Source organism: Delphinus delphis, chromosome 7, assembly GCF_949987515.2.
Source record: "Delphinus delphis chromosome 7, mDelDel1.2, whole genome shotgun sequence".
Lineage (NCBI taxonomy): Eukaryota > Metazoa > Chordata > Mammalia > Artiodactyla > Delphinidae > Delphinus > Delphinus delphis.
The window spans coordinates 3,253,026-3,271,419 of NC_082689.1; the positions used below are offsets into that span (position 1 = coordinate 3,253,026).

At 42.9% G+C, this 18,394-nt stretch overlaps 1 protein-coding gene across 3 annotated transcripts in view; it reads right to left on the minus strand.

Annotated features, from left to right (window-relative positions):
- Positions 1-15,074: 15,074 nt before the first annotated feature.
- Positions 15,075-18,394, minus strand: part of LRRFIP1 (LRR binding FLII interacting protein 1) — a 141,742-nt gene continuing 138,422 nt past the window's right edge. For all 3 annotated transcript variants that reach the window (XM_060015863.1, XM_060015862.1, XM_060015864.1), the window contains 2 exons: positions 17,755-17,859; positions 15,075-15,926 (listed from right to left, as the gene is read on the minus strand). In XM_060015863.1, coding sequence (XP_059871846.1) covers positions 15,816-15,926; positions 17,755-17,859 — 216 coding nt within the window. In that variant the 3' untranslated portion in view covers positions 15,075-15,815. The remainder of the gene's footprint in view (positions 15,927-17,754; positions 17,860-18,394) is intronic.

Consider the following 18,394-nt stretch of genomic DNA (forward strand, 5'->3'; position numbering starts at 1 on the left):
CACAACAGGTAGTAGAAGAATGCAGTTATAAATACCTGCTACAACTACGTGACAGGCTGCAGAAATGAGGACTGTAATTGTAATGAGTATCTCTTCCTTATTCTGTTATGAATATATATATGTATATATACATCTATTAAATAAACACCTTTGTTTCCTTTCCTCTCTTATTCCCTTACTATGTAACATAAAATGTACTGACCGTATCAGTATTTAACTTTACATAACAGCATTTATGGAGAAGAGTAAAATCACTCAAAATGTTACCTCCTCTTCTGAGGCCAAGGGATTAGCACATTTTCAGTTGTATGCATGATAGCTGTATCACATTAGGTGAAATTATGATCTTGTAATTGTCTTTATTTGGAGATTAAGCATGGTCTAAGGAGATGCGTATGGGTGCCAAGTTAACAAGGGGTGAACTTGTGATTGTTAATTTAATGTGTCAACTTGAATGGGCTAAGGGATGCTCAGATAGCTGGTAAAAAAATTATTTCTGGGTATGCCTGTGAGAGTGTTATTGGAAGAGATTAGCATTTGAATTGGTAAACTGAGTAGAGAAGATCACCCTCACCAGTGCAAGTGGGCATCACCCAATAGGTTGAGGGTCTGAATGGAGCAAAGAGGTGAAATAAAGGTGAATTTGCTTGAACTGGGACATCCACCTTCCCCGGCCCTTGAAAAGGCGACCACTGCTTTGCTTGGAATCTCAAGCTCCTTGTTCCATGGTCTGCAGTGTTCTTCTGGGCAGGAAGTCAGGCTACCCCAGGGCTCATGTTGCAGGTTTCCTTTCTTTCAGAAATCACAGTCCTGTGCTGTCCATTATCCGTCTGAAAACAGTTGTTTCACACACGTGGCCTAGTTTTCAAGTTGTTTTATGGCAACATGGTAAAACCAGTCTATTACTTCATCATGGCCAGAAACCTCATTATGCTTGAGAGTATGTTTTCTGACTATAGTACAATTAAGAATAACAAAAAGGACAATAACTTCCCGAATATTTGAAAATTAAACAACACACTTGTAAATAATTCATGGAGAAATGAATATATCAACAATGGAAGTCAGAAAATAATTTGAACTAAATGATTACGAAAATACATCAAAATTTCTGAGATGCAGCTAAAGTGCTTACAGAGTAATGTACAGCATTAAGTGCTTATATTAGAAAAAAAGGTTTAAAATTAATGATCTACCTTAAGAAACTAGAAAAGTTAGACAAAATTAAACCCTAAGAAAGTAGGATGGAAATAATAAAAGAGAGGTAAATAAAAAAAATAATTATAAAAAACACATCCGAAGTTTTTTAAAGAGATTAATAAAATGTATAAACCCTTCACAAAACTTATCTAAGAAAATGAGAAAACACAAATTACCAATATCATGCATGATAAAGGGGACATCACTACAGAACCTACAAATTTTAAAATGGTAATAGGGGATATAATGAACAACATGATCTGATAAACTCTACAACCTGAACATACTTCCATGAAAATACAACCTGGATGCAAGAAGAAATAAACAATCTGAATAGTCCCATATCTCTTAAGAAATTAAAACTGTAATTAAAACTTTTTCCTCACAGAAAACTCCAGATGTAGATGGTTTCACTGATGAAGTCTACCAATCAACTGAGGCAGAAATAGAGTCAGAATTCAATCCTAACCAAAGTCCACTAGAGAAATATGGATGAGGGACAACTTCCCAACGTTTTATAGGTCCAGTAATATCTTGATACCAAAATCTGAGGACACTGCAAGTAAAAAATAAAGAGACCAATACTTCTTATGTAGAAAGACTCATACATCCTGAAGTAATTTTTTACAAAACAAATCCAGCAACACATAAAAAGAATAATGCATTCTAATCAAATGAAGTTTATCCCAGGAATACAAGGTTGGTTTAACATTTGAAAATCAACTTATGTTATTCATCACAGTAAGAGAATAAAGAAGAAAAATCACATGATCATCTCAATAGATACAGAAAAAGAATTTGATAACATTTATTAAAACTTAGAACCAGGGACTTCCCTGGTGGTCCAGTGGTAAAGAATCCACCTTCCAAAGCAGGGGACACAGGTTTGATCCCTGGTCGGGGAACTAAGAGCCCACATGCTGCAGGGCAAGTAAGTCCGCAGGCCACAACTACTGAGCCCGCAGGCCTCAATTAGAGAGCCTGCATGCCGCAAACTACCGAGCCCACACGCTCTGGAGCCCATGTGCCACAACTAGAGAGAAGCCCGCACACCACAACGAAGAGCACGCACACCGTAATGAAAGATCCCTCATGCCGCAACAAAGATCCTGCAACTAAGACCCAACACAGGCAAAACAAACTAACTAAATAACTAACTAAATAAATATTTTAAAAAGGTAAAAAACAAAAACCCTTAGAACCAATTCATGGTAAAAAGCTCTCAGCAAACCAGAAACAGTAAAGATCTTTCTCAATCTAATAACAGGTACCTACATACAAAACAGCCCTGGGCTTCCCTGGTGGCGCAGTGGTTGAGAGTCCGCCTGCCGATGCAGGGGATATGGGTTCGTGCCCCGGTCCAGGAAGATCCCACATGCCGCGGAGTGGCTAGGCCCGTGAGCCATGGCCGCTGAGCCTGCGCGTCCGGAGCCTGTGCTCTGCAACGGGAGAGGCCACAACAGTGAGAGGCCCGCGTACCGCAAAAAAAAAAAAAAAAAAAAAAAAAAAAAAAAAAAAGCCCCAATTAACCCTAAAGCTAACATCATACCTGATGGTGAAAAATTCAGTAACTTCTGTCAAAAACAACACAGTTATTCTCTCACCACTTATATCTGACGTACTAGAGGTCCTAGCCAGTGCAATAAAGAAATAAGAAGCATACATATTGGAAAAAAAGAGGTAAAACTGTCTTTATTCACAGACCATATGATAACATACAGGGAAAAACCAAAGGGATATTCAAAGAAACTACTAGAACTAATAGGTAAATTTAGCAAGATTGAAGAATACAAAGTCAATGTACAAAACACAAATGCACTTCTATATTCCAGCAAGAAACAATTGGAAAATGAAAATTTAAAAACAGTACCACTTACAAAAGCATAAAAAAACATGAAACAGTTGGTGGTTAAATGTAATGAAAGATATACAAGACTTTTATATTGAAAACTACAAAACAATGATGAGAGAAATTAAGGAGGAACTAAATAAATGGAGAGATATACCATATTGTCAGATCGAGACTCAGTATTGTTAAGATCTGTTCTCTACAAATTGAGCTATAGATTCAACACAATTTCACTCAAAATCGCAAGATTTTTTGGTAGCAGTTGACAAGTTGATTGCAAACTTACATGGAAATGCAATGAACCTAGACTAGCCAAAACAATCCAGAAGAAGCAATTTGGATGACACATATTTCAAGATTTACAAAGCTACAGTATTGGCAATGTAGTATGTTAAACTAATAGATTAAAGAACATATTATGAGAGGCAAGAAAGAAAGCCACTTGACTTTTAAGAAAGGGATTAATTCAATTCAATGTGTAAAGGAAGTTCTAAGGCATATCCTATAAATGGTACTGGCACAATTAGATTTCTGCAAGGGGAAAAAAATACTGGGATCCCTACCTCACATTATACCCAATAACAAAAGTGAGATGGCTCATACTTCTGAAGGTGAAAACCAAACCTATAAAGTTTGTCAAAGAAAACACAAGAGAACATATTCACGACGTTAGGGTAGGCAAAGATTTCTTAGAACACGAAAGGTGTTAATAAAAAAGTTGTTAATTTGAACTTCAGCAAAAATTTTTTTTGAATTTTGTTTTATTTATATTTTTATACAGCAGGTTCTTATTAGTTATCTATTTTATATTCATGTATATATGTCAATCCCAACCTCCCAATTCATCCCACCACCACCACCCGCCCCCCGCCACCTTCCCCCCTTGGTGTCCATATGCTTGTTCTCTACATCTGTGTCTCTACTTCTGCCAGGCAAACCGGTTCATCTGTACCATTTTTCTAGGTTCCACATATATGTGTTAATATATGATATTTGTTTTTCTCTTTCTGACTTACTTCACTCTGGCTGACAGTCTCTAGATCCATCCACGTTTCTACAAATGACCCAGTTTCGTACCTTTTTATGGCTGGAACTTCAGCAAAATTTAAAAACTTCTGCTCACTACTGAAAAGTGAAAAGACAAGCCAAAGACTGGAACAAACTATTCACAATTTATATATCCAACAGAGAACTCTTACATAGATTATGTAACGAACTTGCATAAATAGAACCTTTTAAAAAAAGACAATCTAATAAAAAAAAGTGGACAAAGTAGTTGGATACTTACTTCACATGTGCATAACACAAAGCATATGAATTGCTCTTAAGTGTATAAGCAAGTGCTCAACATCATTAATCAACAGAGAAATGCAAATTCAAACCACCAAGATACCACTTCACACTCACTAGAATGGAAAAAAAAAAACAAAACCTGGTAATACCTAATATTGTGAGGATGTGAACAAACTGACACTCACACATTGCTAAAGTGAATACAAATTGTTAAGACCACCTATCTTGGAACACTGGCAGTTTCTCATGATTGTTAACCACATAACTACCCTATTACCAAGAAATTACATTCTAGTTTCAGGAATAAACACCCTTCTCTACAGAATCATTCTTTAATACACTATTCAATAATGACTGAACCCTTATTTGTTAAGTCATATGCTAAGTGTTGAAGACATGAGTTCTTGCCCTAATAGTTAATGATAAGCACACAATAAATAAGCAATTCCCAAAAGTCATGTGGGAGGATGGGAATGGAGCACATAAATCTTATTGTAGAGTACCTTTTCTCAAAGTTGCCTGACATATGAATCACTTGGGGCACTCTTTAAGAATACAGATTCCACAGCCTAATTTGGAGGCCAGAAATAATAGGAAATTTCTACAACCTGAAGACTTAGGGAAACATAAAAAGACCTAACCTAATCTAAGGCCTTCATGAGAAAGTGTCCTTTAACCTTTAACCTGAGATCGGAAAGAAGAGCAAGGAGGCGTTAGCTGTAATACGGATTATCATATCAATTTAGTATTAGATTTTTATATAAAGGATATAGTGTCACACACAAAATGCATTTGGAGTTTTTAAAACTGAGAGTTGTATTTAAAAAGCAATTAAAAACTAAAATTTTGGATTTCACAGATAATTAAGTAGGAAATAATATAGCATGCTTGCATTGACAAAGGCAAGGGAAAGCCTATAAAGAAAGTGACATCTATCTAAGCTAAATCATGGCGATCACATAGCGGCTGGCTAGACTAAGGAGCAGGGAAGTGAACAGAGCACCTCAACCTAAGGGGACAAATATGGGATGGCCCCAAGGTAAGAGAAGGGTAAGAAGAAGGGACAGGATAACTAGACTTATGTATAAAAGTGAACTCATTATTGTTGATGGTACACTCATTGAGCTAGGAAACTAGGAGGAAGAATACTTTTCTGTTCTTTATATTATTTTGATTTTGGGTAGGGAACAGTGGTGATGATGAGTTCATTTTTATACATAGTAAGTTCAAGGGCCTGTAACAATTTGAAATAGATATACAGATGTAAAGCTTAGGAATTATCTGGACTGGAAATATTCAACTTTCAACTAATGTTTCAGAAATTCTTTTTAGCTGGTAGCTGAAAAGATTTGGCCCAATATCAAGAGCTTAACAGCCTTTTATTTATTTATTTTTTTACTGCGATAAAACTGGCTAGCAGTTGTTAACGTTTGGGGTTATGGACTTTCTGAAGATTTGATAGAAGTCTGAGAAAATGCACATACATACACATATAATTTAAAGGATTTATGGACTTCTATACTACATTTAAAAACTGCAGGTTTGGACTTCCCTGATGGCGCAGTGGTTAAGAATCTGCCTGCCAATGCAGAGGACACAGGTTCGATCCCCGGTCCGGTAAGATCCCACATGCTGCGGAGCAACTAAGCCCATGTGCTACAACTACTGAGCCTGCGCTCTAGAGCCCACAAGCCACAGCTACTGAGCCCTCGTGCTGCAACTACTGAAGCCCACGCGCCTAGAGCTCGTGCTCTGCAACGAGAGGCCATCGCGATGAGAAGCGCGCGCACCACAATGAAGAGTAGCCCCCACTTGCTGCAACTAGAGAAAGCCCGCGCACAGCAACGAAGACTCAAAAATAAAAATAAATTAATTAATTAATTAAAAATAAATTAAAAAAAAAACTGCAAGTTTGTAACTCCTGGCTTAAGAGATTTTATTTAAGTCAGTAAAGATCCTACTATAGGAATGCCAGGTAAATGTTTAAAATAAAGACTGGGTATAAAGAAAGCTAGTTTATCAAAATAACTAACATTAAAATAGATAAGGGGTTTTCTTACTTTTTGGACTCTGGTACTCTTCACATTCTTAAAAAGTACTGAAAACCCCAAGGAGTATCTGTTTACGTTGGTAATATCTATTAATACTTATATTAGAAAGTAAAACAAAAATTTGAAATTTACTCATAAACACATTACTTAATATAAGTAACACTTTCAATTTTAAAAACATATATTTTCCAAAAAATTAGCAAGAAAAACATATATTTTGCAAATCTCTTTACTATATGCCTTTACAAGCTGCAGCCTCATTCACATCTGATTCTGCATTCAAATCTACCTTCAATGTTTTGCAAGCTTCATTCTTAAATATGAAGACACCCAAGTTCAATAACTTTGACAAAAGGAAAAATTTTAGTATAAGAAAAATACTTGCAAATCATATATCTGATAAGGGTCTATCACCCAGCATATCCAAAGAAGTCTTACAAGTCCAACAAAAAGACAAACAACACAATTTTTTAAATGATCAAAGGATCTGAATAAACACTTTTCCAAAGAGAATACACAAATGGCCAATAAACATATGAGAAGATGCTCAACGTATTAGGTAAACGCAAATCAAAACCACAGTGAGATACCACTTTACACCCACTAGGATGACTATTAAAATAGAGAGTAAGTACTGTCAAGGAAATGGAGAAATTGGAACCCTCTTACAGTGCTGGTGGGAATGTAAAACGGCACAGCCATTCTGGAAAACAATCTGGCAGTTCCTCAAAAAAAAAAAAAAAAAAATACAGAACGACCATGTGATCCGGCAATTCCGCTCCCAGGCATATACCCCTTTTTATTCTGCTCTCCCAGCTCTCACTCATCAAACTATTCTCTCCTGTGTTTTCAATCCCGGAACCAAACCAGAAGCTGCTCTCCTCCCTCTGACACCTCCCTCAACCCTACCGGGTCTTGTCAGTTTTAACCCCTGACGCATCTTGGTCAAGAGACCACTTACTGTTAACATGGATCCAGGCAATAACCCCCTACCCGGCCAGAATAATCTTTCCAGAATGCAGATCTGGTCAGTTCATCCCACTGCTTAAAACTAAGCAACAGACTATCACTGTTCTTTGGATAATGATTAAAGCTTTAGTACCGTCTGCAAGACACACACACCCCCCCACCACCACCAACCAAGGGCCTGGGCTCTGCAGAAACCTTGGCACTTCGAGGGTTCCAGATGCACCGGCCACTGTGCTTCCTCACACAGGTTGGGCCACGTGCCGCACCTCCGCCTGCCGCACCCCGGCCCCCCCAACCACCTACAATTCCTGCTCAACCTTCAGACCTACCCCCAATATCCGTTTTTTAGGGAAATCTTCCTGGCCCTCCACACAACATCAGGAACGCCCGTCAGTTTGGAAAACATCCCACCCTTCTGCCGTCCGTCCCACATAGCAGGGTAATTAATGTCCAGCGTCCGTTTCTCGCTCTGGACCGTGGCTGGTTGCTGCCGTACCCCGCGCCCGCTGCACAGGCCCCATTCGTATTTGTCGCAACGATACACGCGTTGAGTGAATTCCCATCTTTCCCCGGAGAAATAAACATCAGGTCCCACACGCAGCTCGAAAAGAACTTCAGGCGCGCAAGTCCGCCTCGGCGCCCGCGAAGCGAGGCTGGGGGACCCGCTTGGAACCGAATGCAAAGGTACCACATTGGGGGATTCTGGAACTCCAAGGCCCCCCGACGAACGCGCAAACCCTGCGGACCACGGCGGCGCCCCCGGACCCTGCCCGCTTCCCCTTCCAGGACCCGCTGGAGGAGGCCTCGTTGGCCTCCTTAACGCCGCGCGGCCCTCGGCGCCGACGGGCCCTTGGCGGGGACTCGCCGCCACTGGGCTTCGCTGCCCCGTCCCCCACACTCCCGGCCTCCGCCCTAGCCTGACCACAGCCGCCGGCCCCCCCAGCCCGACTCCCCGCTCGTTGTACCTCGGAACCGCGCTGTCGCCGCAGCCGTGCGTGCGGCGTCCCGCTTCGGCCGCAGCCTCAGAGGGAGTGGCGCTCCTCGTGCAGCCGCGGGTCCCGCCGGGTAACGGTCGTCCGCGGCCCGCCCACTGCCTGGCGAGGCGCTTCCATTGGCCGGCGCGCACAGGGGCGGCTCTGTGATTGGCCCGGCATGCGGGCGCGAAGGCGGGAACGGAGTCGCCCGCTGGGATTTTGCATTTCCCGTGGGCGGGGGGCGGGGGAGCGGGGAGAGGTCTGGCCCGTGGGCTCATCTCGCAGCGACGCCCTGAGAGGCCTTAACTGCTCTGCAGCCCGCGACCTGTGACCTTCGACCCGTCTGGACGGCGCGGCTGTGCAAAGACACTGGAGGGAAAAAGTTGGGCGGCGCTCCCCGCCACCGCCGGCAGGGGCCCAACTGGCCCCTGGTTTGGGCCCGGCGCCCGCTAGGTCCCGCGCCCACAGTGTCCGGACAGCCGGCCCTAGGCTACCCTCCTTGGACAGCTGTCCCCACCGACACGTGTCCCTTCTTCGTGTCTAACACAGCGTGTCCTCCCTCGGGCAGTCTTTTACAATATCATTAGCAGGGCCGGGGCTAGGGTGAGAGAATGAGGCATTTACTTGCCTTGGGCGCAGAATTTAAGGGGGCGTCAAAAATCTCGATAATCAAGATAAGTGATATTTTAATGCAGTCGTTGAAGGCAATCAAAAGTAATGAAAAATCCAAGATGGACAAAATAGCCCCAAAAACACTCCTAATTTTTCCTTCTGCCTCAGGCTCTAATATGGTTCCCCAAGGGACTGTTATCCTGTCTTTAAAAATGTTCATTTTTTTCATCATGAATTTTTTGCATGGATTTTGACCTTTGCTTAAGTCATGTTTAAAATCGTTTCAGGTTGCATTAAAATCTTAGTTTTTTGATGCCATCTCCAGATAGTCCCCACTAGCCCTGGGGCAGTGGGGTCCTTGCTTCTGGTAGTTTCTGGTGTCTGTGTGTGTAGTCTGAAGCACTGCGTTTGCTGCCAGGCAGCTCTTACATAATTGATTTGGGTCTTACATAGTTTGGATGTGAAGTGTGACGTTTTTATGAAATCTGTCCATCTCTTTGTGATTTAATGCAGTGATTTTAACCCCATATCAGCTTCAGAATAATGGTATTTACACAGTAGTTTTTACTTGTTTTTTTTTTTTTTAAGTCAGGACAGTGGTTACTTTTATTATTTTTTTGAAGTAGAGTTGATTTACAATATTGTGTTAGTTTCTGCTGTACAGCAAAGTGACTCAACTATGCATATAATATTCTTATGGTTTATCATAGGATATTGAATATAGTTCTCTGTGCAATACAGTAGGACCTTGTTGTTTATCCACTGTATATACAAGAGCTTACATCTGCTAACCCCTTTACGTGCCTTTTATGATTTGATTATTTTAACACTTCCTTTTTTTGTATCTTTTAAATATTTTAACATTATTAAAGTCACATGTATTTAATGTAGAAAATTCAGGAAAATGTAAAGAAGAAAATAGAAATTCCCTATAACCCTACTTCTCACAGAACCTCACTTTGGAGGCTACAAACTTGACATTATTCTGCTGAATTAGTCTTTTACTGTGTTGTAGAATCTGACTTTTAAATTTTATTTATCATTTTTCATCTGTATTAAGATTGAGCTGTAGCAGGTAGTACACCATGAAAATTGTCTGTATTCTCTGTTCTGCCCCCATTCTCATAAACGTTCTCAAACTCTCATAATGAGTTTGGTCAAAAACATTATGAAGGCTGTGCTCAAAGTTAGTAACATAACAAGAAGCATATTTTCATTTATGAAAGGTTTAGAATCAGTCTTGTTAGTTCCCCAACCAGTGATTTAACCCAGGCCCCCTGCAGTGGAAGTGTGTAGTCTTAACCACTGGACCGCCAGGCAATTCCCAATGTTACTCTCCTTTTGAAAGTTGGGAAAATCATCTGTTTTTGTAAATTTGGATAACTGGCCTCTAGGCCTCTGAAAGAAACAGGAATGGTGGAACAAGGAAATTTTGATGAAGAAAAAAGTGAGGAGTGAGTGGTTCAGTGAATTAAGCTATGGTTTTGCTGATGGGCTTGTAACGTGGTGAACACGTTACACCTGAAGAACACATGAAGACCCTCGAGGTTGGTCCTCTCAGGCAGAGATGAGCCTTAAACACCCAAATTTGCAACTTCCAGGGCCTTCTGTAGAGGAAGAACGGAATCTTTCTCTCTGGACTGTGAAGTGTCGAGATATTGAAGAGCATCGTGGGATGCTGGGCTGCATCTGGAGGCCGACTTGGGAGCAGGGGACTCAGGCTAGGAACCCACACACTTGTGCCTGACCCTGTGGCTACAACAGTGATTCCTAAATTGTGCTCTGCAGAGTCCGGGTCCCAGAAGGCTCTGAAAAAAAAAAACAGGTTCCATGATCAAACAGTTTGGGAAATTGTACCTAGTCCATTTCCCTCTTAAGGAATCCCAGTGACATTCACAAGTAAATATTCCTCAACAAGAAAACCCATTGAATGTTATAACTGAGTGTTACCGAAGAATATTTATTTATAGAATTCTCTTTACTAACATTCCTAGGAATTAGTGGTTATCGTTGGGAAACACTGGACTTGCAGTAATAGTAGTGGTCAGAATAATGAAGAAGCAACATGTGCTACCATTTTGTGAGTGCTGTGCAGCAGACACTGTTCTAAGCATTGAACCTCTGGTGCTGAACAAGACCTTGACCTCCCAGCAGAGCAGAATGGTTACAGGGGCGGGCTGGAATCCTATTGCTAGTTCTATCCAGGGCCCTTCATTTCATAGTTGTGTCCCTTTAAGCAAGTTGCCTGATTTTTCTGTGCCTGTTACCTTATTTATAAAATGGAGGCAGTAAGAGTGCCCACCTCAATGGATTATTGCAAAGATTAAATATGATTGTAGATGTAGGGGAGGTAGTGACATAATCAGATTTTAAAAAATTTTACTCTAATAGATTGGAGATGTGAAGAGCACTGAACAGAGAAGGCCAGGCAAGGGTAGTTTGCCAATGATAATGGCCTGGTCCAGAGGAATAGCTATGGTGATGGGGAAACGGATGGATTTGTGAGGTCTTTAGTAAGTAGAATTGATAGATCTGTGTGCTTGAGATCAGAGTGGAGGTGGGTGAGGGAGAGGAAGGGGTCAAAAATAACACGTGGGCTTCAGACTAGGCTGGTGGCACGACTGATGCTGCCTTTGTAGCGGTAAGAATCTGGGGAAGAGAATCATGCAGCTGGGGCTGGGGAGTGGGAGAGGGACAAGGAATTCAGTTTGTATCAGGAGACCTGGCTTTGTAAGCTGAACGGGATTTTGTATTTCTATACTCTGTTTATTGTCTTTTGTAACCTCTCATTAAGTAACCCTTTCCTGATGCTCCTCAATGCCCTTTGCTGGGCCCTCCTCCTTCACCCAGCCCCTGTCGGGTTGTTTTTGGCTCTTCCTGTGCCCTCTAATTATTTACACTTTCTCCCTAGGCAAGTCTAGTCCCAAGACTAGAAAATCCCCTCTTTGCTGATGACTCCCAAATCTACACCTCCAACCTGGGTCTCTTCCGCAAGTTCCACACTCAGTTCTCTGCCATCCTGGAGGGATGCAGGATGCCTTCCAGTGGAGGATGAGAGATGGTAAATAAAACAAAATCTCTTGTGTGATAGACAGTGATAATTTGAGAGAAATGAATCAGAAAAGGGAACGGGAATTGTTGAGGGCTGGCAATTTTAAATAGGATGGTCGGGAAAGCACCTCACTGCTCTACGGCGCAACTGTCCTTATGTTTCATTAGCTTTGCAAGCCTGATGTGGCCTAAGTGGAACTCCTAAGCCCTCCTCTTTGACTTACTGTTTCTGTAGGACTACATTTCACTTTCACTGTTGCATCAGGTAAGATCTTACTGTTACGCTGTAGTGTGCATCTCAGGCACGGGGGTCGTTTCTATTATTACACATGAGCCCATCTGCTTGGTGTCAAGAGATTGATTCTGTGCGAATGATTTTTTTCTAGGTGCTCCTATAATATTTCAGTGTGTTTATTTGACTATTTCATGCAGAGAGCATCAGTTACATTCATACATATTAAATCATATTTGGTAAGTAAATTGAAACGCTTAGGTTTTTTAAATTATTTTTTTATTTTTCGGCCACACCATGTAGCATGTGGGATCTTAGTTCCCTGAAGAGGGATCGAACCCGCGTGCCCTGCAGTGGAAGGGCAGAGTCTTAACCACTGGACCACCAGGGAAGTCCCTGTTTGTTTTAATTATACTTAAATTATTTTTCTAATTCTAAAATAAGCATGGACACACTTAGATTTAAAACAAAGACGTGCTACTGATGCAGCATCGAGTGGACATGCAGAAGCTAGTGCTATGACTGAAAAAGTAAAGAAAAAAGAGACTGGGAGGAGGTGTGGTGTGAATTTCATGATGAATATTGATTTCAGTTTTCTGGGAAGAGCAAAATGAAAGCGTGCTTTGTTACATAAAAAATGTTTAAAGGGCTTCCCTGGTGGCGCGGTGGTTGAGAGTCCGCCTGCCGATGCAGGGGACACGGGTTCGTGCCCCTGTCCGGGAGGATCCCACATGCCGCAGAGTGGCTGGGCCCGTGAGCCATGGCCGCTGAGCCTGCGTGTCCAGAGCCTGTGCTCCGCGACGGGAGAGGCCACAGCAGTGAGAGGCCCGCGTACCACAAAAAAAAAAAAAAAAGTTCAAAGATAAAGCTGACAATATTAAGAGAAATTTTCAGCAAATACATAGTATGCTGGTTTAAAAAATATGTCCGCAAATTCTTTGATACTCTTTCCTTTAATATCTAGGGATGCTGCTCTACATCCTACGATGCTCAGGACAGACACCCAGCACCCAGGAGTGATGTGGCCCCGGACGTCAGGGGTGTGAGGCTGAGAAACGCTGGGTTACAGGGATGAAAAAAGCCAGCAACAAATTCCCAATAGCCACAGGAAAAGTTTTATTCTATGAAATGAATTTAAAAATTGTGTTCTAGCTTCCTCTGGATGAGGAAGTTTGTGCAACGTGGATTTGCCGTGTCTGCAAGGATTGGCACAAGAGGTACCAAACTAAAGGTTTGACTTCCTTCAGAGCCACTGGTTTGAGAAATACCATCTTCCCAGGGCTGGCGAGACAAGCAAGAGTCGCTTCTTCACCAGCTGTGAGATTCCCCAGGCTCTGGTTTCCTCATCGGTGATATGGATTTAATAACAGCATCTACCTCTCTAGGGCTTTCATGAAAATCAAATGAGTGAAAACATGCATCTACCTACCTGCCAGGCATGTCTAAATGATATACAAGTGTTTGCTGTCATTAGTGTTATTTGTGAGCCAGATGGATGTTTCACCGGTTAAGCAAGTTTGTATTAAGATGTCGTGGAAGGAACATTAGAGGTAAGACAATGAAGTAAACGTTTCTCTTCTGCTGGCTGGAAGGACACTGCAGGAAGTGTCACTGCAGGAGCTCCTCTTTCTGGTTCCTTCTGTCGTGCTTTCTTCCTCCTTGTTTGCGGGGCACCTGTGGTGAGCAATTCAGGTCACCCGGTGGTGCGACCCGCAACCAAAATTTCTCCCAGTCTCGGCCCAAGTTTTCCTGTCTCCTGATGTCAGCCCTCTGTCACCCTGTAACTTGTCTGCCCCTAGTGGGTAGTGGCCCCAACCCCTCCAATGAGGTCTCAGTCCCACTTTGTCGCATTCTCGGGTTCTTTAGATCCTCTTTCATCCGTAGTAGTTAATCCCCTATTATGAGTTAATCATTCTTTATATTACACTTTCCCTGTTCCAATTACTGGGTGGTTTCTGTTTTTGGAGCGGACCGATACACTGCATTCTTGAAACAACTTGGAACGTTTAATGCTCATTAAGTAGAATTTCAAACTAAGTCTTTTGAAACCAATCATCCTAAAATTTGTTCTAACAAATCTTAGGTAAATATAGAAACCTGTGGGGAGTTGGAGCTGTCCTGGGATGAATGCAGAGTAGGTTTCCACATACAAGCATTGTTTTTTGAATATGCAGCAGCTATAGCACGTCTGTGGCACTGACGTGTGGATTAGTGATTGGATAGTTTTATCTATGGAACACTCAAGAAGATCTGAATATCCTCGGCACAAGGAGACCGAATTTCTCTTACCCAGTGAAATGTAGCTTTGCGTATCCCAGATCCAGACAGTGCTGGGGGACGGAACTTCGTGACCTCTAGCACTCTGCTGGGAATGTTTTCTTAATTATATATAATTAAGAAAGATGGAATAATTATATATTCCAATTCATGTCTAGCAGTCCACAATGGGTATAGTTATGGACGATGTCATCTTGGTTTGCACTTGCTAATATCCTGAAAAGCTGGCCGGCTGAACCAGCCTTAAGTGAAACCCAACGTATACAAAAGAGTAACTGAGAATCAGCAAGTAGCCCAACGTCCTTTACTTTTGTCCTTGGAGTTACTGCCTCTACTCTGGTCTGTCACTTCTTCAGTTTACTTTTTATTCTAAGACTGCTGATTCTTATAAGTGTTCTATTCTTATTCACTGTGAATACACCTTCTTTTTTAAATAGAGAAAGAAAAGTGCATTGATTTGATACGCTAAAAAAAGAAAAAGATGATCCAAAATAGAGAGAACAATTAGTATGAAATAAAGCTTCTTTCTCAGTGGGGAAAAATAAAAACCATATTGCTGAAGTCTTTCAACATTTCATTTTTTAATTTTTCCAATAGTACACTCTTTAAAAGAAGTTAACAACTTCAATTCCAAACAGAAGGATTCAATAATGCGAATGAAAAGCGGTCATTTTCAGTGAAGCTGTTGCCTAATTACTCTGGAAAAAAGTATTCTTTTGATTGAACTGATGCAAAAATCCCTTAGAAAAGCTTCATTGTTGCCTGTAAAGAGTCTTCTTAAGGTCACTTTTACTTCTAGACCATCCCCCTTGTTTCTAGTGAAAGAGTTTTGCTTGGTAATGGCTTGTGGTTCCACAGTGTTTTGTGTATGAAAAGCGTAGACTAAGAGATACTACTGAAGTCGCTCAAATTGTAGATTCTGCCACAAAAGGAAGTCCCAACACTGAAACGTTTCCCCTTAATGTTCAGCAAGACACATGAAAAGAAAACTCAAGTCCCACTTTCATCTTTACTTTGATCACCATTTTAAATGGCGTGAAGAGGCTGCCGCACCGTCGGAAACAGAGCTCCACGGCCCCGTGTGCTTATTAAATGGCCTGCAGGTTCGGAGCGGCCGCCCCAGCCCCGGTTGCGGTCTGCAGACAGAGGCATCTGGTTGCTGCTGGGGGTCCCGGGGCCGAGCCGGGTGCTCCCCAGGGGTGTTCTCTCGGAAGCAGGGGAAGAAGCAGTGCTCCCAGACAGCAACAGAACAGCGCGCGAAACAATGCTCTCCATCCACCCAATCATTTCCTGTTCAGAGCTGGCCTTTACTGCTGGGACAAGAGGACACTCCTGTTGGCTTTCATTTTTTCCAGGCGCTTCACTAAGTGGCCGTTGCTCACCTCGAGCTCTTCTGTTTTGTCCAATGCAGAGCGAAGCTGGAAATCAAGGCAAAAGGCAGTGAGCTTGGATTCCAAGCCTACTGACAAACAAATGAGCACCCAGACCCACCGAGACTCTAAAAATACACATATACCTACACGTGTGTATACGTGTATTTCTTTCTTTCTTTCTTTTTTTTTTTTTTTTGCGGCACGCGGGCGTCTCACTGCTGTGGCCTCTCCCGTTGCGGAGCACAGGCTCCGGACGCGCAGGCTCAGCGGCCATGGCTCACGGGCCCAGCCGCTCCGCGGCATGTGGGATATTCCCGGACCGGGGCACGAACCCGCGTCCCCTGCATCGGCAGGCGGACTCTCAACCACTGCGCCACCAGGGAAGCCCACGTATATTTCCTAATTTAAAAAGGAACACAAGGCACAAGATTCTGGCCTCATGAGTAACTAGGGAATCTTCCTCTTCTGAAATAGCTAGACCCCAGACAGGGCGCAGTCTTGGGGATGGTGACGGTCTCACGGAAGGTGAGGCAAACGAACAAACAAGCGCTGAGCCAGACCAGCTGGAGGAGGTGATCCCCACAGCCCCGGGCAGCTGGCTGCTAGGGCTCTGCAGCCAGAAACCGAAGTGGGAATGGCTGAGGCCAGGATGACCGTGCCCGGGAACCAGGGGGGCACAGAGCCTGGGGGGCACAGAGCCTGGGGGGCACAGCAGGAGCCACATCAGCAGGGAGCTGCACGGACTGCAGGCAGTGAGGCAGAGTGGAGGTGCCCTAAGGCGGGGGTTCACAGCCCTGTGCTTGTGGAGACATGCATCATTAGAACAGAGTCTGCAGTTCTGCTTCTGATCCAAAACCCTCCAGGAGGGTGGGCGGGGTCCTGAGACAGGTTAAACGGCCCTGCCCTGCCTTTCACCAGCAGAGGCAGAAGCAGAAGCCCTTTTTGTAGAAATTTCCCCAAGTCAGGCCTGGAGTATAAATTCAAGTATCTAAATTCAAATCAAGCATAATCTCATAAAACACCAAACACATGGTGGGACAAACCATTTGAGTCAACAGAAGCAATAAACAACAGAAATAGACCCCAAAGACTGAACATGTTTCAGTCCTCAGTGTGGAAAGCAGAATAGCTGTGTATGAAATCGTTAAAGAAATAAGGATACAATCAACAAAGGAACCAAAACAAGAAACAATCAGGAATGAGAATACGAAACAAAAGGAGGTGAAATGGAAGATCTACAAAAACTGTACATTATGCAACGTTGGGAGGTAAGGAGATGGGGAACGGAAAAGACAGATGGTAGAGAAATGCAGAGGGTCCGTGAGAAGATCTGGTATCCTCTGATCAGAGTCCCAGGGGGAAGGTGGAGTCTAGGGAAGAGGAGTTACTGAAGGAGATCGTGGTTGAAAATTTTCCAAAATTTATTTAGAAAAAAGACCTCACAGATCAAAGAAACACAACATATCCCCAGCAGAACAAATAGCAGTAAAGCCACATATTAACACATTAGAGTGAAGTGTAGAAAGTCAAAGGCAAAGAGAATGAAAGAGCAGCTAGAGAGGGGTAAAAAAAAAAAAGATCACCTAAAAGGAGTTAGAATGACAGATTTCTTAGCAGAAGCCGGAAGATGGTGGCATGATAGTTGCAATCACCGTAGACAGAAAAACCACTGACAGGTGATTCTGGCCCTGAGCTCCTAATTGGCTGAACTACAATTTCCTTTACGGTGTGAGCACAGCCCTTCAGAGAGGTTTGGGCAGATGTGACAATGAATGATTCGGCCGCAGATTTCCCGGCGGTAAACCCTCCCTCTGCTCTCCCAACTAGAATAGCATTACCCATTCTTTTCCTAGAAATAGCCTAGAAAATTTACCTCTCTTTGAAGTTTCCGTTTTTCAGCCTTAAGTTCATCTTCTATCTTTTCAGCATTTTCAGCAGCCAGTTTATAACGTGATACTTGGCTTTCTAACCTTATGACCTGAGAGGAGAGGAGAAATCATGTGTATAAGTTGATGGGCCTGTGTTCTTTCCCCGATTGCTTTACTATATTTGAGATCAAAAGGTATAACTTGATAAAATGAGAGAAAACACCATGACAATAGTTATGATCTAGCATTTGGGACTATTACGTAGGTTCTAGCCACGCAAGCTATTTGTTCATATTTATGAGCAAGCCAGTACTGACACCTATCAGGGACTCATTTCCTCCCTGACCCTTGTCCCAAGTGTGGTTCCCGCCATGCAGACCCCATGACACCATCTCTCCCCGATGTGGGTCGATCCTGCAGAACCAGGCTGGTGAGGCAACGGCTCCACCAGGACCTCAGCTCCAGTCTAATCTCTCCCGGGGTTGGGGGGTGGGGAATCAGGAAAGGGAGGAGAGAGGCAAGGAACTCAGAGAGCGGGGGGTGACGGAAGGCGGCTCTGCGGTGGCATCTGCGGCCAGAGACTCAGCCTGCCCTCAAAGGCGTGCTTCCGAACACGCATCGCTTTCTAGGTGCGCTTCTCATCTT